The 25,053-nt window shown below is 32.2% G+C and overlaps 4 protein-coding genes across 4 annotated transcripts; 2 read left to right on the top strand and 2 right to left on the bottom strand.

Annotated features, from left to right (window-relative positions):
* The first annotated feature begins 622 nt into the window (after positions 1 to 622).
* Positions 623 to 1,883, top strand: LOC122532792 (chymotrypsin inhibitor-like). The gene is made up of 3 exons (XM_043661880.1): positions 623 to 782; positions 1,290 to 1,390; positions 1,649 to 1,883. Exons 1-3 carry the CDS (start codon positions 734 to 736, stop codon positions 1,727 to 1,729), a joined length of 231 nt encoding a protein of 76 aa, XP_043517815.1. The 5' UTR covers positions 623 to 733; the 3' UTR covers positions 1,730 to 1,883.
* A 1,350-nt stretch (positions 1,884 to 3,233) lies between these two features.
* On the bottom strand, positions 3,234 to 4,389 carry LOC122532789 (sporozoite surface protein 2-like; the record flags this gene model as incomplete). Its single annotated transcript, XM_043661878.1, is given in 3 exon segments — positions 3,234 to 3,660; positions 3,706 to 3,814; positions 4,274 to 4,389. Coding segments are annotated over 3 exon segments (588 nt in total), but the record flags the coding sequence as incomplete, so codon positions are not given.
* Positions 4,390 to 11,639: 7,250 nt separating this feature from the next.
* On the top strand, positions 11,640 to 12,821 carry LOC122532814 (chymotrypsin inhibitor-like). Its single transcript, XM_043661919.1, has 3 exons — positions 11,640 to 11,798; positions 12,371 to 12,480; positions 12,568 to 12,821. Exons 1-3 carry the CDS (start codon positions 11,744 to 11,746, stop codon positions 12,646 to 12,648), a joined length of 246 nt encoding a protein of 81 aa, XP_043517854.1. The 5' UTR covers positions 11,640 to 11,743; the 3' UTR covers positions 12,649 to 12,821.
* A 1,856-nt stretch (positions 12,822 to 14,677) lies between these two features.
* On the bottom strand, positions 14,678 to 15,840 carry LOC122532812 (chymotrypsin inhibitor-like). Its single transcript, XM_043661916.1, has 3 exons — positions 15,494 to 15,840; positions 15,323 to 15,426; positions 14,678 to 14,878 (listed from the first exon to the last, which is right to left on the bottom strand). The coding sequence occupies exons 1-3, from the start codon at positions 15,543 to 15,545 to the stop codon at positions 14,798 to 14,800; spliced, it is 237 nt and encodes a 78-aa protein (XP_043517851.1). The 5' UTR covers positions 15,546 to 15,840; the 3' UTR covers positions 14,678 to 14,797.
* Between the last annotated feature and the right edge of the window lie 9,213 nt (positions 15,841 to 25,053).

Raw genomic sequence — 25,053 nt, 5'->3', positions numbered from 1 at the left:
TATTATTAAACATTTAGATTTTTCGCATTTCTAAGAATCCAAAGGACTAAATTTAATTCTACTTAAGAGTATTAGGAGTGGACTAAAAAAATTTGCAAAGCAATGTTCCGAGTTTTTCCATGATACGTAATACTTTTCAGACATATATATATGTATGGTATAATTATATGTTATGTATCACGTACTTCGCCAACGTATTTTCTCTTTCATCTGTATTTTCACGAGTTTGTTTCGTATAAATTGGAATAAACAAAATACGATTACGCTTTAACAAACATGAGTCAACAAATATTCACAATCCACTGGCGATCGAAAATTTTGCATCAGAGAACCTGAATCTTCTCACCGTGTCTTATAAATATTTTCCTCGTTCTAATGAATGGAAATTAGTAGTGTTACGATACTAATCGTTCTTGCATCGCACACGTATGCAGTTACGAACTCGAGGTGTTTAATTAGAGTCGCTGTTCAACATAGTACAATATCGTCGAGCAAAACTGAACAGATAAAGCGTTTCGTCATTTGACCAGCCACGTTTTCCTGATGCATTAGCGTTAGTCCAAAGGAGGAAAGCGACGTGAAGAAAAACGGAGATATAGTGGACGGACAAAGATCAAGAACGAGACGAAGTATATATATAGTTTCGTAACAGTGGTATATAAGGCCAAGACTAGTTGGTCAGTAGTGTCACTAGCATCATTCGTAAAGTGTTTCATAAAACGAAGAATCGACAATGTCCCGATACGTCTTTGCCTTTCTCGTAATTATGGCCATCTTCTCCAGTGAGTAGTGTTTGTTAAAAAATTAGCGTAACATTTCACGCACGTAACTTGGTATTATTGACGCTTTGACGATGAAATTTTTATTTTGGAAACGTGTGCTCGTCAATCGTTGGATAAATGCAATTATCGTAAATTTGGATTAAATCGTAACAAAACTACAAATACTGCGAGATATTTTTTTTTTTTCACTCGTGACGAGTAGAGCTTTAATTATTCAAGAAGTGTTTATTTTTCTACGGGAGGTACACTCGTCAAGCATCCAAGTTAAAGGATTAAGAATGAAAGATAAATGTTTTCGAAACTGTTGAAAAGAATTGCTTTATTACGTTTTTTGAACGAAGACATTCGTTGGTTTGACTTTTTCTTTGTGGAAAATTTAAGAGCACGAACGGAGAAATATTTAGATAGATATTCAACTGTTTAATTTACTTTCATTCTGTCTTATAATGTCGAGCCGATCGAAATTAAGAAGCGAAGAAGTAACGCGATGATTTTGTACTGTTGAAGCTTCATTTGGTCAACAATGCGGGCTGAACGAGGAGTTTAAAACATGCGGAACGCCGTGCGAGCCCACCTGTGACAAACCACGTGCAGGCATTTGCACCTTGGTTGGTATTAACATTCGAGAAAAATTGCGACAAGTCCATTTTCTCAATTTTGTTCGTTAAGTTTTGAAAAATAACTGATGGCTCTACGAAGTTTTCTGCACAGTCATTTTCGGATCAAACAAAATCAAACAAAATTGCTAATTACGTATCTTACGTATCTTCAGCTTCGTTTGCGTTTCTTTCAATTTATGTTTATGTGTTTCTCTACGATGCTGACTTTCGGAAATGCGTACTAATTTTTGTCGTTACGTTTTCCAGCAATGCAGCATCGGTTGTCAATGTAAAGAGGGATACCTGAGAAACGGCAGAGGAACCTGCGTCGCTCCAGAAAATTGTTAACCTCGCACAATCGATAAATCACTTGTTCTTATCGATTTGATACCCTCTTCCCGCTTTCCCTCTTGTATTTGGGACCTCCGTAGTAATAATGTCTGTTCATAGATTAATATTGGTCGCAAGCTTGTACAAATAAAAAACCAGTGACAGTAATAAATTGGTGTTTGAAATTGCCAGAACGCATCGATTCGTCAATGCCGCGAAATATGTACAAATTCGCGAAACGAAGAGATTGTCAAATGAAAATTACGTCGTTTCCAACGTCACACTATCGCATACTTGAAACAAGATTAATATTACACACGCAAACACCGATTGATAATGTCCGAAAAATAAGCGCAAACAAGCGTAATAGGCTCACGCAAAATTTGCATTTATTCTCATTATCCACTCGGAACAATCATATGGAACAACTTTGTAAAAAGAAGGAAATAAACAAATAGATATTTATGCACACCTGTGGTTTTATTACTCCTTTCGATAATTATTGTTTTTCAAGAATAGCCCATCATTGATCCAGTCAAATTAGTTTTTACACCGATTAAGCTGAATACAGTGATTATTAACATCTCTGATGTATCCAGAAGCACAGAGGCAGCCAGGGACACATGCCTGAAAATCACACAAGGAAATTATTACAATTAAACGAAAGGTAAAAAAATCGAGGCAATTTTCAAGCAACGAAGCTCCGGCGAAGCTCGAGTCTTCGAAGTTTCAAGACTCAACCTTAAAGTCTTCAAAACTAATGTTAAACTAAAGTTCAAGCTCAAGAGTCAACTTTCGAAGCTCTTAAGAAGCGTATTTTGAGTGACACGCCACTATCATCGAAGTGCACGAATACTTGATAATCTACGATCCTCCGCTGTTCACAATCGTCATCCGAATGCAATTTACACACTAGCTAGAGTCACCAAGTTTAAGAGTTCGAGCGTTTACAGCTCAACGCTTAAATCTTCGAGGTCCAAGCCATAAAAGCTACAAAATCGCGACTCAAGCTGCAAAGCTTACTTTAACAATGTTAGACATAAGAATATGGTTACTGAATAATACTAACATCAGGACACATTACGTCGGAATTTTTGCACGTAGCTTGGCAATGTCGAGGAGGTGCGCAATGACTGAATTCTTCGTTGGGACCACACTTTACGTCGTTGACCACACTATTCAAGTTATTAAGACCATCGAGACCGTTGGATCCATTGGAGCCATGAGATGGCTCATTGTGCCTATGGGGTTCATTCGGGCCATTAGGATTATTGGGGCTGTTGGGTCCATTGGGGTGGTTAGGCCTGTTGGGTTCATTCGGGCGATTAGGCCTGTTGGGTTCATTCGGGCGATTAGGCCTATTGGGTTCATTCGGGTGGTTAGGCCTATTGGGTTCATTCGGGTGGTTAGGCCTATTGGGTTCATTGGGTCCATTGGGTCCATTGGGCATATTGGGTTCATTCGAGAGGTTAAGCCTATTGAGTCCGTTGGGTCCATTGGGGTTGTTGGGTCCATTGGGTCCGTTGGGTCCATTGGGGTTGTTGGGTCCGTTGGGTCCATTGGGTCTGTTGGGTTCATTCGGGTGGTTAGGCCTATTGGGTCTGTTGGGTCCACTGGGGTTGTTGGGTCCGTTGGGTTCATTGGGGTTGTTGGGTCCGTTGGGTCCACTGGGTCTGTTGGGTCTGTTGGGTCCATTGGGGTTGTTGGGTCCGTTGGGTCCACTGAGGTTGTTGGGTCTGTTGGGTCCATTGGGGTTGTTGGGTCCGTTGGGTTCATTGGGTCTGTTGGGTTCATTCGGCTGGTTAGGCCTATTGGGTCCGTTGGGTCCACTGGGGTTGTTGGGTCCGTTGGGTCCATTGGGGTTGTTGGGTCCGTTGGGTCCATTAGGTCTATTGGGTTCATTCGGGTGGTTAGGCCTGTTGGGTCCGTTGGGTCCATTGGGTCTATTGGGTTCATTCGGGTGATTAGGCCTATTGGGTTCATTGGGGCCGCTTGGTCCATTGGAGCTGTCCAACTTGTGGGCACCGTCGATGTTGCGGGCCTTGATGAGGTTGTGGACACTGTCGTTACTGCTGTCCTTGTTGTGGCTGTTTGCGCCGCTTACTATATACATATCGGAAAAAGGCACACAAAAAATGAAATAAAATAAAATAAAAGCATGAAAAGTACATCTCGAAATAAGTGCGCAATTAAACAGAATGGAATCGAGAGCATGTAGAGTGATCAGTTACAAATGGGGAAATATTTCTATCATAAAGTACCATTTTTGTCTCTAGTTTCACTTTTATTCGGTTTATTGTTTCTACTTCCTTTTTCTTTATGATCTAGAGGATCTTACATTTCATCAAAAACAAAAAATTAAATTCTACACTACACTGAGTTCCGTTTATCTTGAAATTATTGTTGCGAACGAAAATGTTTACAGCGTTTTAAAGTAGTATTAATTTAATACAAAGAAATATTTTGAAGTATTGTATTATGAGGGGAAAAAAAAAGAAAATGCACATAGAAATTTTGACCGAGTGTTTAAAATGAAATTCTGGAATCAATAAATGCACTTACTGGCCAGATAAGCGACGAAAACGAAAAGGAATATTGTAGCTGCGCGAGACATCTTGGAATATATGTTTCGATTGCCTGGTGAAGTTTTCGTGAAAATTCGTAACAACTACCTGTTTTTATACTTAATAACTAGTCCTTGAAAAACTCACTATGATCATTTATTATTTGTTTATCGGTCACAATTTGTATACATATTCAATCATAGTTGTCATTTGCTACAAGTTACAGAGACACTATATTCATAAATAATTTTTCGAATGCGTAACTACCTTTGAATAATTTGTCACGTGATTATTAAGAATGACATTAATATTGTATAAAGAAAGGATAATTATTTTGAAATTATTTCAACTACAAAGGAAAAAGAAGAAAGTCGTTCAATTTACAATTTATTACCGGCCATAATGATATTTGGATCATGTACAAAAACAAAACTTGGAGATGAGCATCAGCTCGTTTGAACGATTATAAACGCACGAGATAAATTACGTTCTTCTTAAATAAACTAAAATTTTAATATAAAAAGAAACTGCGAGATCGCTGCACAATGTCTTATACTATCTAATCTTCGTTCTGGAAATTTATTCTTTTACGGAATAAATCTGACAACAGCATTAACCATGGCATTTGTTACGTTGACTCTTTGTCTCATTGACGAACTTTCTGAAAAAAAGTACAAGTCTCCTCTTTATAGATCAATCCCTCAAAATTTACTGTATAATTTTTTTCTACGAAGTTATAAATAGACGGCGAATTTTTACGCATTTATAAAAAATTGTAAAGTGCAAAATTGCACAGGATGCATGTAATATGAAAGAATACATAAAATATCCAAAATGTAATGCCGCTTAGTGCGACATTTCGTTCGTAAACTAATATTTTTACTTTTCTTAATTTCATTTCTTTAATTGTCAAAAATATTAATTTGCATAAAAATCCGCTGGTTTACTTGTAAGAGTTTAAACGATTTTTCATTGGGCGTACGAATTATATTTTCCACACTTTCTGAAATGAGTAGTGAAATTTTTAATCATGGTTCTATCATTTCTAATATTTATTTAATACTTAATTACAACAGCAGGACTATAATATCGAAGGAATTGAAGAATAGGAAAGAATTTATACAACGAAGAACACAAATTTATTTATATATATTTAAAAACAATTTCTAAAAGTCTCTAAAATCGCAGCACTGTAAAAGTAAGTAGAAATTAATCTGTTAATTGTAAAATAAGTAGAAATTAATCTCGTTAAAAGTAAAAATTGGATCGACAGATTTTTCTAAAAAGCTCCTCAACTATTTCAATTAACAATTCCAGTTAGACCATGTGGCAAAACATCGCTTCGACTTTCCATTCGTTTATCTTCACTGTCAAACGATAAACCATTTATTTACTTTAACTTCCGTGCACTATCTATTCATTAGCATAAAAAGACGATTAAATTATTAATAGAAAAGAAAAAGATGATAAACTATTCGATGCGAAACTTCGACGCTGTTATTTCTTGAAATTGTCAACGGAACCAAAATATTTTGAAGGCATTACTGTTTCAGCCGTTTCTAACAGCGTTTTCGTGGCTGCTGGTGAAACCATTGAGCGTGGTAAACGAGTCGAATAACTGTTGAACGTTTTATAAATATAAATTGTTATAAACGTTTATTAATATTCCTGTAACTTTGTTGGATACTTTTATTTCATATTATATAATATTTCTATTGTCGAATATTTTTTGGCCATTTTAAATGTTACCGTTGCTCAGTTTATCTCTTACTATAAAAAAAAAAAAAAGAACGACGTGTATTGAACAAGTCAAATTTACGTTTATGTTATCTGGAATAAATGTAGTATCACGTAAAAATTGTAAAAGTATATTTTACAAAGAAGTAATCTGTGAGATATCTTGTATATTACTAATACTACTCGTTTATTAGATTGTGGATTTTTATGCAAATTCAGATTTTTGAGGATATATTTAAGAAAAAAAATAGATAATTGCTTTACCTACGAAATATAATATAAAATATATTATATTATATATTGTATTTCGTAAAATATATTATATTATAGATTTATATTAAATATAATATAAAATATATTATAGAAATATTATTTCATTGTACAAATTTTACATATTTCTTTTTTCTTAAATTTGTTACTATATGCATAAAAATCCGTAGTCTACATATTTCGTTCATGATTATGAATTTCGACATTAGATTCTGTAAAGCCGACACAATGGAAGGAACAAAGAGTACACGATATGCATTCCTTCCTGTCCAAGAACGTGTGAGAATTCTTCTCAAGAAATTTGCGTTCAAATGGTAAACTGAGAAGAAAAATATAAAATAGAATCTTGATTATTACTAGAGCAATCAATTATTGGAATAGTGTTTGTATTATGATAAATTCGAAGATTGAAAAGATTTTATTCTGCAAAAATTAAGTTAAACGAAGATTCTTACAATAGGAATATTACTATCTCTATTTCAGTCTTGCACGGAACCTTGTGAATGTAAGTCGGTATATTATAAAAACAAGGGCAACTGTGTGTGTCAATCGTAGCCTATGTAATAAAGAATATAAAGAACCAACGTGAGTAATCGTCAGTATTTCTAATTTTATAAGAATTAATTTTATAAGAATATATTTCTAATTTTATTAGAAGAATTATATTTCTAATTTTATAAGAATTTAAATTTCAGGCTATTCATTTTATTCCTACTTCTTTCAATAATATTTATATAATTTTTACTTCTTTCAATAAAATTTAAATAATTTTTACTCCTTTCAGTAATATTTAAATAATTTTTACTTCTTTCAATAATATTTAAATAATTTTTACTTCTTTCAATAAAATTTAAATAATTTTTACTTCTTTCAATAATATTTAAATAATAATTAAAAACACTTGTATATAGAACTACGCAAAATTGTAAATTCATTGTTAGACTGTGGATTTAAAAAATTTCAAGGTGCGATACTTCTTTCAATAATATTCAAATATTTAAAATACAATATTTTAAATATTTATTATTATTTATTTAAATTTAAATATTTAAAATACAAATTTTAAATGTTTATTATTATTTACTTATATTTAAAATACAAATTTCAAATATTTATTATTATTTATTTATATTTAAAATACTTATTTATATATATTTAAATTTATATTTTATTATTTATTTATATTTAAAATTTATATTAAAAATATTTATATTTATTTATTTAAAATATATTTAAAATTTTAAATGTTTAAATTATAATTGAAAAATTTTTACATGCAGAACTACGCAAAATTCATTATTAGACTGTGGATTTTAAAAATTTCAAAGTGCGATAAATTTCAAGTGCGCAATATGCAAAACAGCCAAGATATGGTACAACATGCACAAAATTTAGTAGGAAAGACAAATAACCGCGTGGCTTTCATTCTTCTTTGCTCGAGCTTCATAAGAAAAAAAATGAATAAATATCCGCAGCTTGTCAATATCTCTAATCACGACGAGATGAGACATCTAATCTAAATAATTACTCTGCTCGTTGTTTCGCAAGTAATTCCGCGAAGCAATTTTTCTCCGGCAAATGAGTCACACTCGAGGTGCTAAAATTAAACGGATGTGGTTTCAAGCGTGGATGAAGAAAAATATAAGAAGCCCAACTAAAATAGGACTTGCGTTTGTGCAGTATGTTTGGAAAGAGAAATAAACATTTGTTATATTTATTTGCTTTTAATAGCACCGTCTGTCCCGTTTTCTGACACGTTTCAGAGGAAACGCGGCCAATCGTATAAATTTTCTGCAAATCTCGATCGATGTCAGAGATCACGACCTCCTCGTTTAGATTATGGTTTCGTTAATAGCTCGTCGCGTGTTGCGAACGATACCGGCATTATCTCGCGAAACTTACTCTTTGGAACGTTGACGAATAATTTTGAGAAAAATATTTACTCGTCGAAACACATCACTCCGTGGAATTGTTCGTAGAAACTTGTCGAGAAAATTTCCAAAACAGGCATCTACCACGATTATTATCCAATCATCTGATAGTGCTAATTCTGATAGTCAACTGTTGTTGACAGAATGGTATCGTATTATTAGATCGAGTATCGTCGATTGAATGATTCATTGATCAACCAACAACTGATATATGCTTCTGGAAGCATCTATCGACGAATTTTCAGACAAACGACGGACAAATCGTGTCATTTAGGTCATTTCCGATTAAACTGTACACTTTTCTCCCATTAAAAAATTTCACAGAACTGCAGCTTAACTGCGCCTTAATTTTCCTCGATGTATAATTATATTTACTAATTTATCTATACTTGCTTGTAACATTGAATTTTATCACCAACAATCCTACACGATTCTCTTACTTTGTATAAAAATTAATAAAAATCCACTATTTACAGCGTGTACGTACATATTTCGAAAATTGGCTCGTGATTTCAAAGCACCGGGCCACTACCGGATTTATTAGGAAGTTTCAGAAATTCAATGAAAAACATTTTCTTAAAGTACGAAATGTATTTTTCTATAGCAGAGTTAAGCCTTGACCAAGTTGAGAGAAACGATTTATAGACAATCTATAATATATATACAGAGTTTTCATTTTAGACTTGCCAGATAGTGTCTTTTTTTGTAAACGAAAGTATGTGAAAGAAACGAAAGAAAAGGCAGTACTGTTTTTTTTACAAATGACACGACGATGTATGAAAATTCTTTTTGTATTTGCATCGCTCTTTTTTGAAATGAAGGTGAATTTGTTTAAACAGAACGATGATCTTGAGTGTCACATGAAAATGAAAAAAAAAAATATTTTGAATATTTCGCAGCATTTTATTTACTAATATATGGAAATGTATTCATAAGATATTCGAACTTTTTCTCTTGTATGACTTTTTATATAATACAGAAAGAATATATAGCATTCTACTTAAAGAATTTAAGGTTATCTTTATTTCGAAGAATGCGACATAGATGAAAAAAAATTTCATACATCATTATATTGTTTGTAAACTATAGTAATAGGTACTTTTCCTTCTTTCATTTCTTTTTTCTTTTTTTTTCTAGAGAGAAAAATACTGGCTACTAAAGTCACGATTATGTTTCTTACTGATTACTTATTGAACGTTATAAATATCTTAAATTGAATTTTTCTTTTTTTACTTCGTTAATATTGACTTTGTATTTGCTCGAACGACACTTCATCGTGTCACTTGTTTCATTTCAGTTCTTTTACAACCTTTGCTTGTATTATGATATTTATTTCAGAAACAATTCGCAATGCCCGTGGAAATTTTCAATAAATGTGTTATTCTATATGCATAAAGTTAAATAAAAAAAATTAATTTAATAAAATTAAATGAAAAATAAAATTTGCTCGCGTGTTTATCGAATCCGTTTATTGATATTATATTCGTTGATGAGTGTCCACTGTCAAACTGGGAAAAATTCTAAAAATTCAAAGACGCGTAGAGAGGACAGCCATCGTTCTCGAACGTATTCCATTCGTTTCTAAGAAATTTCAAAGATCAAACAGCGTAAAGTCAACGACGAACCACGGACACGAGGACATGTTTAATAACAATTATTGCCGATATTTGTCGAAGATAAGCACTCCCTCAGTTTCCAGATATTGTAGCGATCGATCGAGAATCTGACAACCTACTAAATTCAAGTTCTTCTGTCCAAACACATAATGATTTTTATGCATTCATGAGAAATGGGAAAAATACACACAATGTACACGATAATACATAAAATAAAATATCTAACACAGAGTACTCATTATACAGTATATATCGATATTTAGTAAATAATAAATAATTAATAATAGGTTTTTATATAATATTTATAATAATAATTATATATTAATATTTAAAAAAGATTATTTTTAATTTTAATAAAAATTAAAAATAAATTTAATTAAAAAATAAAAAAATAATAAAAATTTTTAAATTATATAATTTTTTAAAAATAATTTTTTATTATTAATAAAAATTTATTAAATTAATAATTATTTCTATTATAATAAATATAAATAATATATAATATAATTATAATATATATGTAATTTATATATATATAATTAAATAAATATAAATATAAATTATATAATAGATATAATTTATTTAATTATATATATATAATTAAGTAAATTAAAGATTTTAATTAAATATATTATAATAAAATATAAAAAAATTATTTAATTATTATATAAATATTATTAATATTAAAATTAATAATTTTAAATTAATATTATAATAAATTAAAAATAAATTAAAAATAAATATATTTTATTAAATTAATTTAATGAATAATTAATAATATAATTAATATATACTTAACACTCAAGTTAAGTTCTAGTGTCTTTAGTTCATAGAATTTTAAAAAACTCGCAGCCCAATGAAGATCAAACGATCTTTGGTACACGCTCTTTACTTTACTCGATGAAATTCTATCAAAATGGCTGATTTTTCGCTTCTGATGTTCCGTATCTCTTTAATAAAACATAAACAAGAAGCTTCTGATGTTCCGTGTCTCTTTAATAAAACATAAACAAGAAGCAACGTTTTAGATTCCTCAATACGGAAGATCGGAAGAACGACACGGAATTTATTCCATCCGGAATAAAACGGGAAAATTGGGAAAATTTTCAACAAAAGAAATTTACCAAATTTCAATCCACGCGGTTGTCGATCGTTTTTCTTGCGAAGCCAATTCTGTGCGATGAATCTCACAGAAGAACGACGAAAGATGCGACGGCTACAGACTTCTCGGAAGAAGCGAGATTAGGCTGTAAACACGAGTCGAAGTGGCAAGAATTGGATGTCAAAGGTCGTCACCCTCGTACACCGTAACCTCGTTTCGCAAATTCGGCGTATTCGATTTTCCCATTCGTCGTCTCTTTCGAGATCGTGCGAGAGAAAGAACACGATGAAAAAGAGGTGCGTCCGTATCGGATATGAAACGACTAATTGTACACAGTGGACAGAGATTAAGTTAGCTCCACGAGTGTGGAGAAGAGATTACAGAACTCTTCGATAAACGAGTGACAATGAGTGATATACACATATCGATCGCTCTCTGTGAAATAATAGAAACAGTAATAATAAATTGTTCCAGGCAGAAGCAGGTGATCCAACAAAACGCAAAATGACGCGTCAACCAAATCGCACAGATTCAGGGATTTACCCAGGAATGATCAATGTGACAGTTGCATCATTTCATCTGTTACTCGCTATCGTATACGATCGTTATCAGCGTCGATAATCGATGGAACGTCTCGAGCTTTTAATCTGCGCAGATCGAATTGAAAACGTGTTCCGTGGGAAAGATTTTTGGGAAGAAAAGAGGGAGGGCATGAAGGCCAAGCGAGGAATCGTATAAAGCCAGCGACTCATGAAAGCCAGACATTCGATCGTGACAGACGTCAGACGAAAGCTCGACGACATAAAATCGCCATGGCTCGTGCACTGGTTCTACTCCTTCTCGTCGTAGCTATTGCCTACAGCACTCGTAAGTGGACAGGAAGCTTTGTTTACGTTCGCTTTTTTGACATGTGTCGCGTGTCATCCGTCAATCATTCGAATTGAAATTGAAATAAAATTGAATTTATATTAGATTTCGCATTGAAATTTAATTTAATTTGAGATTTAATTTCATCGAAAAGTCAAACATTTATTACAAACAATTTGTGATGATTTATTAAACATGTGAACATTTATTAAACACGTTTTATTAATTTTGAATTTCGTTAATTTGTGAATATAGTAAATGTACAATCAAACGAATTAAACAATAAACATTTAGTAATTTATTAAACAGATGTGATTTAATGAACGTTCAATAATCTGTTAAATATCATTAAGCAAATATTTCGCTTCTAATCGAAAACCCTGAAAAATAAAAATTATAGAAGGAAATATCTTAAACGTGTGAGGAAGCAGCATCTTGAAAGGAAAGAAAAGAGTTGTGTTCTATTTTTTATTTGTTTATCGAGTCATCACTTGAGTCATTATTATTTATTGAATTTTCACTCGAGTTTTATTATTGTTTGTTGAGCTAATTAATTTAACGATTAATTGTAGTTGCACATCCAGAGGCCAGTCACAAGTGTGGTCCCAATGAAGAGTTCAAACAGTGCGGATCTCCGTGTGTGGATACCTGTGAAAAACCAGCATCACCTATCTGTACTCTGGTTAGTATCTCTCGCGATACACGCAGATCCGAGTGAAATTTTTCTATCAATGCTCTGACGTTTGATGTGACGAACTTTTTGTTACAGAGATGCGAGGTCGGTTGCCAGTGTAAACCAGGCTACGTGAGAAACAGACAGAACCAGTGTGTTCTTACTCGCGAATGTTAAATTCCCACGACAAGCTGATATTGACAATTGCATTGGTAAAAAGGAAAATCTTCATTCTCCTGCGGACAGGTGTAATTTATTGTACCGCAACTTACATTCAGTGATACCTACTGAGTAATTGTAATAGTTTTTATCACTTACGTTAAGTCTGGTCATGTTTCTAATAAAACACAAGAAAAAGTATCCACTTGTTCTTCTGCTTTTCTCGATTTCTTACTTACCCCTCCTCACAAAACAAATAGTTAAATTAATATTCTCAATAATAAATTCGATGAATTTTCGTATATTTGAGAATAATTTGAGGATGGATAGAATTTTCAAGAAGGAATAAAATATTTAATAAGTAAAAAATAAAAAAAGTAATGCAAAAAAATTTCACTCTCCTAGAATTGACGGTTGCGCATAAGAAACATTTATTACTTGTTATCATTATAGAATTTTTGTGCAATTTTATTATTTTGACACTATAACAATCGACGCTATCAGTAACCTATCAATATGAATTTTGCTTTTTTTTTTTACAAGTGCTTAAAAAATGTGAATACTCTTGTCAAAATTAACTTCTGCTTGGACAGAAACCTAATAATTTTTATCAACTTATCATTAAATTATAACGATTTATATGTAGATTATTTTGATACGGTTGTTCTAGTGTTGATAGATATTTCTATATATTTATTTATATTAACATTTGTGTTTCATCAATCAAAGTCAACTATAACATATGTAATTCAGTAATATTTATTTGAGATTGATATTTATCTCCGAGTATAGAAGAAATTGTATCTCGACATCGTAACTAGCTTCATCAAGGATCTGAGGATGTACTAAAGAAACTAGCTGCTACGTAGGATATAATTCCTTTTGGACACAATTTACACAAAGAAATCTTAAATAATTTATATTGTTAAAAGCTTCAGCCATGAAAGCCTTATGTTTTATTCTTCCAATAGAGAAGATGAAACTTTGTGAGAAATAGATTCGGGGATAAAATTTTATTTAGCTACTGACGGTAACTCTGTCGAAAGGTTAAGTTAATATAAACCACAAAACAGATTTAAAATTAAACATTTAGATAACTAAAATTAAAATTACTATCTAAAAATATAACCAATTAAAATTAAATATTTACATATTTCAATTATTTCCAAATTTGAATCAAAAATAAATTTACATACCTCCTTTATTTTAGAAATATCTTGGTATCCAATCGTTATATCAATGAAACGTCTGTCAACAGATGATGATTTTTCAATTATTAACAGACAATTTCGTATTAATGTATTCGAAAGGCAGTTTGGATAAAGAAGGTTTTTAAATTTAGTAATATTGAAGATATACATCTACTTTCTTCTCAAACATCTTTCTTCTGCAATCGTCGTTAGAAGAGAACACGCGGCAATGTTTATCAAACAAACAAAAAAAAAAAAAAAAAGATCGAGGCGTTACAACCTGAAACAAAAATTCACTAAACGCAGGAAATACTTAATTACACATTTCTCTGTAATGCGCGTACGTACATACATCTAGAGAATCTAAGAATCTTATCGCTAATCAATTTTAACACTTGTAGATTATTGAGGTGATTAATGCCTTTCACGCAACGACTTGATATAAAACGAGAAATCATGCTCGATCGATCACTCATAATTTCATCCGTTACTGTGCAACGAAGCAAAGATATCAAAGAAATGAAATGTCAGTCTTTGAGTCGATCAATTATTCTCGAATAACATTGCCTGATGCTTTGTAAAAGTGTTTTTAAAAATCAATATTTTTTACGCGAGAAAAGAGAAAAAAACCCAAGCGACAGAGTTTGAATCGTCTACGTAATTTGCTTAGTTAGTCTTTGATACGTGCAGGCATACGAGTCTGATGACTCATCGATAATGTGCTCAGGCTCACTGATAACGCGTCTCGTTTGCACACCTTTCGATCAATCGAGCAAATGTCGGGTTTATGTTCAAACAAAGCAGCCGCGAGGTTAGTCGATTTTAGTCGGAACGGGTGAGTAAAGTCAAACAGGAGGTTATCGAGAAAGGTAATCGTTTATTCGCTCTCGTAGAAAGTTACACGATTTTTTTTTTCTTTTTTAATTCATTGGCGAGACGAATAACAAACTCGACGAATTAACAAATAACAGATAATCTCAACATTCGTTTGGCAAGACGCATTCGTTCAAGGAATTCCTTACGTATCCGTCTACGCATTGACAGTCCGTCACGCATTTCTAAAAGAAAAACAAATTAATTATTTTTCACAGTGAGAATGTGAAAAGTTTAATAATTATTAACCCTTAAGTGGTTATCTTTCGTGGAGTCATAGACGATTATAGTAATTTGTATTATATATAAAATTATATATAAATTTATTATATTATATATAAATTTAATTTGAATTTAATTTTATTTTGTGTCTTATATTCTCTTCAATTGAGACTAGTAATAATATAATATGATCAAATTAAAAATTTTTAAATTAAGCAATATGAAATCTCTCGATGCTCGATAATACCAAGTTATGAGTTAATAAGTATTTTCACTGAAATTTAAAATACTAAATTAAATTAAATTAAATTAAATTAAATGAATTTTAAATACTAAAATAATGTTTTAAAATATTAAATTTGAAATAAATGAGAAAATATGTTTGGAGATAGCTCTGTAACACTAACAGCGATGCAATTTGGTTGTAGTGGTCTTCCACATCGAGGCTCGCACGCGGTGCCACAAAATTTAAACACTTGGTTGGGTGGACAGATTATGCCTGCGTCGATTACTGGATAAAATAAAGAAATTAGGAGAATCAGCGAAAAGTTTTTTTGTTTTAATTGTCAAGTACTTACAGCCAACACAAACAACGACGGCGAGTAAGAGAAGAACAATTATACGAGACATATTTGACACGTTTCTCTGGAAAAATCCAAATGTAATGTAAGATAATTTTCTAAAGAGGCTACCTCTTATACTTCGAAGTTCTTTATCCTTTGAAGATAATCAAGTTAAATTATTACTCTCTTATCGTTTTTATTCTTTGATAAATTTCTTTACAAGCGAGTAATTTTTATTTCCATTTCAAAAACAATTATCGAAAACGTTTTCAACGTGTCGAGATATCTTTCGTCTTGAGATAATTCTGTAAACGATCTCTGCGACATCTGGCGTCTATAATTAATACAACAGGTACATGAAATCTTGTACGCAGGAAAATAATCCTTTAATTAACTCTTTCGTCTAATCCATACTCATAGTCTTGAAACATCTTAAATCCATTCAATCTGATCTCTTCAAAAGAAGCTGAAAGACAATGAGAATAATTTGATCATTCATCTATCATTTAAAGAAAGAAGGGACTTGAAAGAGTATCAATTTCTCGATAATAAATTGACGTGTACAAAACAAGTTTACAGACACAAACAATAGGTATAAAAATACAAAATAATCTTCCAACTACAATCATTCTCCCTATTTTCAACAGGGATTTTATCTTCGAGATTTAATCTTTCATCTAATCTCTTATTCGCAATCATCTTCATGTTGAAACATTTTCAACCTTCAATCTTACCCCTTATAAAAACGAAGCCATGTTAAAAAGCAATCGATCCATTACCAAGGAGAAAATAATTCTCTATTTATTCTGATTAGTATATTTGTCTAATCTCCCATTCGTAATCTATAAACTTCATCTTATCCCTAAGATTGAAGATTATATCAATCTTTGAATCTTACAATTAAGGATAAAAATGGAATGATCAATCTTCAATCTTCTAAATGGCAAGCTGTATTAAGAAACCATCAATCTATCGCCAAATACGGATGAAAAGACGAAGAATCTGATCAGCCAAATAAATTCAAAAAGAAATGAAATAATTGGGTAATTATTAAAAAATATTCTAAATCCCCAATTTTGCTCCTTTTAAAAGACAAACTATATTAATCTTACTATGGTAAGTATTTTAAATTTACAAATAATTATCTATAGTATATACTTAGTATACTATACTATACTATACTACACTACACTATGCTATACTATACTATAGTATATTACATACTTTTTGTGGTAAGTACTTTAGATTAACAAATAATTATCTATAGTATATACTATAGATTTACAAATAATTATCTATGGTATATACTTAGTATACTATACTATACTATACTACACTACACTATGCTATACTATACCATAGTATATTATATACTTTTTATGGTAAGTACTTTAGATTAACAAATAATTATCTATAGTATATACTTTAGATTTACAAGTAATTATCTATGGTATATATACTTAGTATACTATACTATACTATACTACACTACACTATGCTATACTATACCATAGTATATTATATACTTTTTATGGTAAGTATTTTAGATTAACAAATAATTATCTATAGTATACACTTTAGATTTACAAATAATTATCTATGGTATATACTTAGTGTACTATACTATATTATACTACACTATACTACACTATGCTATAGTATACTATAGTATATACTTTTTATGGTAAGTACTTTAGATTTACAAATAATTATCTACAGTATATACTTTAGATTTACAAATAATTATCTATAGTATACACTTTAGATTTACAAATAATTTATCTATCACCAGATAATCAGAAGGCGCTGTGAAAAATCTGACCGTCCAAACAAATTAAAAGAGTATTGTAAATGCAAATTAGTAAGAGCTTAGTACTTTATAACACAGAAGTGAAACGATTAGTTGACCATTAACAAATTGTCTAAAACCGTGGGGGTCCACGACTGTATAACAAGCAAGTTTATTCGGACACAGCAGCATTTATCAAGTAGGATAGGGTGGTATATTATCGTGGTACAGAGGGGCGGGTTAATGTTGCGTAGAGTGGTCGGTGGAGGCTCTGTAGCAGGCAGCTTGTCTATTCGTCGCGTACATTCGGGCAAACAGACCGCGTTTAATCGGAATCGCATTGAATCCCGAGCCGCTAACGTGACTTTTCTCGCGTAACTAACGTCTCCGGCAAATAAGCTCTCGAAATCGCCACTATTACCGATTCCCTCGGCATTACCAGCCGCCCGTAAAAACACGCCGGTCCAATTAAAACTTGCTTACCCTGTGAAACAATTGAAAAGCCCCGCTCCGATCAGCTCGTTACAACTTTTTAACGACTCAGCCGTTCTCCCCCCCCCCGCGAATAATCCGCGATCTTGCGATAAATAATCTTGCGATCGGCGATTTATTCTCTTCGAACATTTTGAAGAAAATAGCAGAAACTTTAGGAGTGGTGAGTGGTTGGTCCTACCAGTCGGAGAAAGAAGCATAATTCTGATGAATTCATTAGTATTTTCAGTGGTAGTAAAATGTATAAATTAACAAGCATAAATTAATTATCTCGTTTCGATTATTTACTTGAAAATAGTACATCTAAATTGAATGTACGACTTACGAATATATCGGCTTTCATGAAAATATTTCATTAAGACAAATCGTCGTCTGCCGGACACATTTTTCTAGAAACTGTAGGAGAACATTTGCAAAATTAAATGTATATTAACATATTTGATTACCATAATGATAAAATAAACTTCATCGACTAAAAAATGTTCAGTAACACAAATGACTCAAATAGTCAGATGAAAAATGCTATTTATATAATTATACAAAAATTATATTACGACAAATTACAATCATGGTGAATTATTTATATCACGTTACGATTTCTAAGGAAAGGTGTATGAAAGTCGCGCGATAGTCAGCGGTGTTAAACAATAAATTTAGCAGCCGGATCCAAACAGTTTCATCAGCAGGAATTTCCTCGGAAGGTCCTGCGAGGACCCTCGGGAAGAAACGAAATCGTCAGAGGAAGCAGCCGGAGAAACGATCGAGGGTGAATTGACGGCAGCCGAAATTCGTGGCATATTTCGCTGAAACCGAGTTTCCTTCCGGCTGGTTGATTCAATATGTTCCATCCGGGTAAAACGGAGCCCAGCAGCAGAGCTATGGACAATACACTTTTCCGAATGAATCCCGTGGTCTCATGAACGCGAATAGAATATCCCGATCCCGCGGAATGGAGCGGCCAAGATATTGCCAAATTCTCTGCCCCATCGTTCGATGAACAGGGTTTCAACAGATAAGGTAAAGAAAACGACGAACGATAATCGCGTGTTCCCTATTTTCCTCCGATACTGTGTCGAAGATAATTGTGAAACACACTGCAAGAAACACGAATAGGATAGTTTCATTTTTCTTAAATTATTTTCTTTGCCATTTATTATTTAATTTATTAAACTTATCTTGTAGACTAAATTTTTATATTTTAGAAATATTAAATATTTTATATATTAACAATTTTGAATTTATTTATATAATTTTATCGTTTTCAGTAAAAATTCCAATATATATAATTCGTGGGTGATTATTGAAGGCTCATGTTGAAGCTTCTTTTCTTAGTTCAATAATTTTATGTTTCAGTCATATTAAAATTAAAAAGGTATGGAATATTTATGGAATTATTATGGAAAATAATAAAATTTATTTATATTTAATAATAATTAATTTATTTGGAATATTATTTTTAAGAATTATATGTTTGCGTCAATTAGATATAAAATTAATTGTTCATATAGAAATTATATTAATAAGAATAATATTAATAACAAAATTACAATTATACCGAAGGTATTTTATAACAATCAGACATGGATTTATTTCTTCTGCTTTATTTTATTTAATTAATTTAATTTATAATCAAACTAATAGACGATTAAGAAGTTTACTTGGATCATTGTCGCACGTATGAATTACGAGTAATTTCAACTACGTTTAAAAAAGTTTTAAATATAATTCTGAGATATTGTATGTATACTCTCATTTTTCAACTAGGACCTTTCAAACTGTTAAGTGGGTCCTTGGTGAAATTTCACTTGTAAATTTTTTGAAGTAAATTCTCATTTTCCTTGAGAAATCTTTTCACTTTCAAGTTTAATTTAGAAACTGATAATAAACGTATAATAATAAATATAGCAGATAAATAAAATAAAATAAAATATAATACAGCAGTATAAAATATAATATAGCAGTATAATATAATAAAATAAAATATAGCAGAGGCTTCGTTAATCGATACAAATTTTTTTTTTTTTAAATTTAGAAATAAAAGAGCAAAGAAAGAAATTCGTTTCCTTCATTTTCTGTGTTTCGGTATTTATTGTAGATGTCTTTCAATTCGTGCACGTGAAGAATTAGAAATTAGATACCAACCATTAAATAATATTTTTCTATTAGACGCGATTATTAAAAAATCTCGTCTAATTGTCTTTTATAATGTTTAACTGCTGAGCGCTTCGTTAGTGAAAGATGTGCGCCTTGTCGAAGTATACTCTGTATACAACTGTGTAAGGTGGGTTGCCAATCGCCTGGCACATCTTCAACATTTCATATCTCTCGTTTAATTCCCACAAAACTGATGGTGCAATACGTTTTAAAGTAATCTTGAAGAAAACAATTGGATTGTCGTAATTATTTTGATGAAATAAAAATTGAAATTTATCGAAAAACAAGATTTTATTACATATAAATGAAACTACATTTAAAAATGATAATTAATAACATATGTTCCCAAGTTTAAGAATATTATATCGCTACGTTTATTTTAGAAAAAAAATCTGTCTTTCACATTGTACCATAACTACAAGTTTATAATAATAACCACAACTTGTTGTAATAACAATTTGTTGAAACTGGCTCAGATTTTGATCCGTCTTCTTTGCGAAGAAAATTATTCTACTAATAATTAATAAAAAGAAATTTTTTACAAGCTGAAAAGAATTCATATTCCAAAAAAAAGAAAAAAACGGATTCTAAATGTACGAAGAACTTAAAAATTTGGAAGAATCTTCTAAAATGAGATTTCAAGATTCGTAAAAAGTAAAGCACGATAACGATTTTTCAGGAATAAACAACCTGCTGTTGTTCAGCAAATTAATCGATACCAATAATCCAACTGTAAATATTATACTCCAGATTATACGAGAATACACGTCGCAGAAGTCACGCAACAACAAATCAATCCATTTATCGACTAATCATTCCCTTGCGGGATTATAACGGAACACGTTGCAATAAGCTTTCACTAGCCAATTTCAATAGACAGATAAGATTAATCCCGCGGATTCACGTTGTCAATACATAAATCCGTGCGCTACCAGCAAGCTGATTCTTCGCAAAAAAAAAAAAAAAAAAAAAAAAAAATGGAAGAACGAAGGTTTTAAGCCAATCAAACTTTTACCAACGCTGGTGAAAATTCGGCTGCGAGAAATTAGCTATTCTCGAGACAACTTTAGCGAAAAGAGACGGAGACTCTCGTGTTAAGTAGATGGCCACCATTAAATTCCGTAATGAAACTGGACCGTGACTCGGGTCGCAGAACCAGTCGATTTATATCTCAATTAAAGTCGCGTGGTCTTTAAATCACCCAGCCGAGCCTCGTTGCTTTCTCGAGAACTTTCGCCTCGAACATTGTGAATAATGCGAGACGTGTTCCTAGCTCGTGAATGTCTATTCGCTTTAACGCGGTAATAACGCTATCGTGCATCGATCTACCTATCGGTAAACAGTATCTTCTTATCATCTCGTTGGTAGCTTTATCTGCCGATGTTCCTCGAGCAAACACAACGATTACCGTCAATGAGAAGCCAAGGTGCGTCTAGAAAAATCCGCGATCGTTTTTTTTTTCTTTGTGTGGACTCTGTACCTGATCTGAACCAGAGAGTAAGTAGATACTGAAGCTGATTTTCTTCTCTGTTTTTTAATATATAGTTTAAATGGGAATTTAAAATGGCGGTAGAAACTCTGACAGAAGAATGAATCGATTACAGTTGGATTCAATAGTCTACTTCGTTTGATCTTTCGTACATTCTTCCTTGGTATATTCTCTTTTCTATAATTCAGTCTAAATAAATTTTAATAGAAACGTCGACATAAATATTTTATTCGATCGTGGAATATTCATTTAAATATGTAAATAAAGGTTCGTTGAATTAGAACTATATGTCCACCAAATCCCCGTCGACTAAACGTAGAAAGAAACATAGTTATGGATGCTTGTGCGTTTATAAAAGAAAATTAAACACGCGCAATGTCGAAAATATTGAAAATAAAAGTACCTGTTAAACGAATATTCTTAGTATTATTGTTACTATAATTAATTAAACATTAAAATTAAACATATTATAATTATTAAATAAACGTTAAAATTAAATGTATTATAATTATTAATTAAACATTAAAATTAAACATGTTATAATTATTAATTAAACATCAAAATATACAGAACGAAAATATTGAAAATAAAAGTACCTGTTAAATGTCAAACGAATATTCTTAGTATTATTGTTACTATAATTAATTAAACATTAAAATTAAACATATTATAATTATTAAATAAACGTTAAAATTAAATGTATTATAATTATTAATTAAACATTAAAATTAAACATGTTATAATTATTAATTAAACATCAAAATATACAGAACGAAAATATTGAAAATAAAAGTACCTGTTAAATGTCAAACGAATATTCTTAGTATTATTGTTACTATAATTAATTAAACATTAAAATTAAACATATTATAATTATTAAATAAACGTTAAAATTAAATACATTATAATTATTAATTAAATAAAACTGAATATACAGAACGTGAAACGAATATTCTTAGTATTATTGTTATTATTATTAATTGTGAGCTTGCATGATTGTGTCCGCTAATTACTTATCGAAAGATATATACTCTTCGAACCTAATTTCCTACAGCTCAATCCCAAAAACACTCGGATCGAAAAAAAAGAGAAAGAAAAAAGGAAGACCACCCTTCTACCCAATCTTCCAAATGACCGTTTGTCCACGACTTTCCCTTCATTTTCCTCCGATCGATCGTCGTTTAATCGTTCCCCTGTTCACGATCGGTCCCCAGCCTCGAGAAGAAGACCGGTAGTCCACCGGATTCCTTTCCATTACGAAGATTGCGCTCGTTTCCCCGCGAAAGTAACACCGGTAAACGTAGTAAAATCTCGAGGAACACGGTCGATACAGGGAGATTACGTTCTCGACGATGGCGAGAGTATTCTGGAAAGCTTTCACGGGCTACATTGGGAATTAATCCGAGGCGACGTGCACGACCGTGAAGAATGGAAAGGGTTGCCTTAAAACTTAGAAAATTTCCAAGAGATCTCACTTTTCCTTTCTGTGCTCTATTCTTACTTCATTGTTACACGCGCAACACACATTTTTGTCGTTGTTCCGCTCCGTGAAATATATGAAATACGTATCTGTTTAGTTATTCGAATTCAAGTGAGACAGTAGAACATAGTCGATTACGTCCGAATTAATCGGGAGACAAATTCATTCGAATAAGCGGTTTTTCGGATAATTAAACAGTTTTCAAATACTGATATTTGTCACATAAACGAATACGCGTCTAATGATTAGATGCCATATTTTCGCCTGACATGCAATTCGAGAGATTTTTCTTGAATTAATGCAGGATTAATCCATTTGTACGTACGCAGTTTGATCCAATCACTATCATCGTCATTATCGATTTTTCAAACTTCTATACGGAAGAAAATTTCTTTTATTATCCACGTTAGTCTAAAATTCTAATAATATTCGTCTAACAATTTTTATCATTATACTCTGTGACTAAATTATATGCATTTTCGACTTTTTCTTTTCTCAAACGTTATTTAAACAATATTTAATTTATTCTTTTAATTTCGGCATTTTTTTCTTTGAACCGCTTGCGCTGGCAACTGGTTGCGCGGACCATAACGAGTGACCGAACCGTATACAATAATTCGCTGCTTTCCGAAAATTTCTCTTATTATCCACGTTATTCGAAAATTCTAATAATATTTGTCTAACATTTTTTAACATTATACTCTGTGACTAAATTATATACATTTTCGACTTTTTCTTTTCTCAAACGTTATTTAAACGATATTTAATTTATCTTTTAATTTCGGCATTTCTTCTTTGAACCCCTTGCGCTGGCAACTGGTTGCGCGGACCATAACGAGTGACCGAACCGTATACAATAATCCGCCGTTTCCTTTTTTTTTCGAACTCGTATGACATCACTGGATAGAAATTGTTAAGAAGTAAATAAACTTATCATGTGTTTTGCCTCGGTTACATTTGAATATACTCGAAACTGAGAAAATGTGGCAATTTGGGACAAAGGATTCCCGACGTGCTCACTCCAGCATAATCCAGAGATTAACAGCATTTTTACGGTATGGAATTCGAAATTGAATTGAACAGTCGATAGATTGGAAAAGCAAACGATATTTTGCAAATAATCTCCCTAAATCACTATCTTATTATCATATTGAATTAAAAAGATAAAGTCCAACACCAATAAATTACATCGCAAAAGGGATTCGAGTAGATAGGTTACAGAGTAACCTAACGCGAGCAGAATCGTAATCTCGCGCATTCTCGCAATACTTCTCGGTCTTCTCTCGTTTCCCATACATACATACAGAAACAATCTCCCTATGATCTTTCTAGGATCTGCGTGCGAAGAAACTAAAATGCTATCGCGTTCGGTTGAAAGCATCAGGCCCTTCTGAATCCGAGCAGGCCAGTCGAGGCGTAGAAAAGAGCTGAAAGCGAGAGGTGAAAGCAGAGAAACGCGAAGGGCAATCGGCAAGTCTACACTCCGGCCAGGAATCCAATTTCCCAAATGCTTTAATTCGTTCAAAGGCAACGGACGCGTTGACCAACGTACGCCGCCGCGTCCAAGCCTTGGTTGAAAGCGCGTCACGGACGGGCACGCGAGAGAATCCCCTCGTCGATGCGGACGTCGGTGCACCGGTGTTACCCTGGCAACCATAAACAGGCGTGCCTGATATTCCGGGGGCCAGGTGATTGTGGAAACTTCGTCCACGAGGCTTGATCCATCGAGGCTATCGATCCGTTCTTGATCCGATCTGAGAAACAGTTTCCAGAAAAATGCCTTTAAAGTTTAGTATTGCGCTACAGAGAGTAATGACGCTGGTCGTCGCGTTCTTCAAACAACCATAACTTCGTTAATTTTAGGAGTTCACACGTCAGGTTACTGAGAGAAGGTTATTTCTGAAACTATGTCCTTTAAGAATATGCAAAAAGAAAAAAATCGATTTTTTTCAAACGTTCACGCTAGAATACCCCCTTAGGAATATTTTAATAAAGAATAAGAAGCACAAGTTCAGTGTGAGGAGAAGGAACGATTCCCTGTCGAGATCGATGCTTTTAGGAACTTCGTCCACGAGGCTTGATCCATCGAAGCTATCGATCTGTTCTTGATCCGATCTGAGAAACAGTTTCCAGAAAAATGCCTTTAAAGTTTAGTATTGCGCTAGAGAGAG

The sequence above is a fragment of the Frieseomelitta varia genome, unplaced genomic scaffold (genome assembly GCF_011392965.1).
Source record: "Frieseomelitta varia isolate USP_RPSP 00005682 unplaced genomic scaffold, Fvar_1.2 scaffold_475, whole genome shotgun sequence".
NCBI lineage: Eukaryota > Metazoa > Arthropoda > Insecta > Hymenoptera > Apidae > Frieseomelitta > Frieseomelitta varia.
This window is presented reverse-complemented; position numbering and strand designations above follow the sequence as displayed.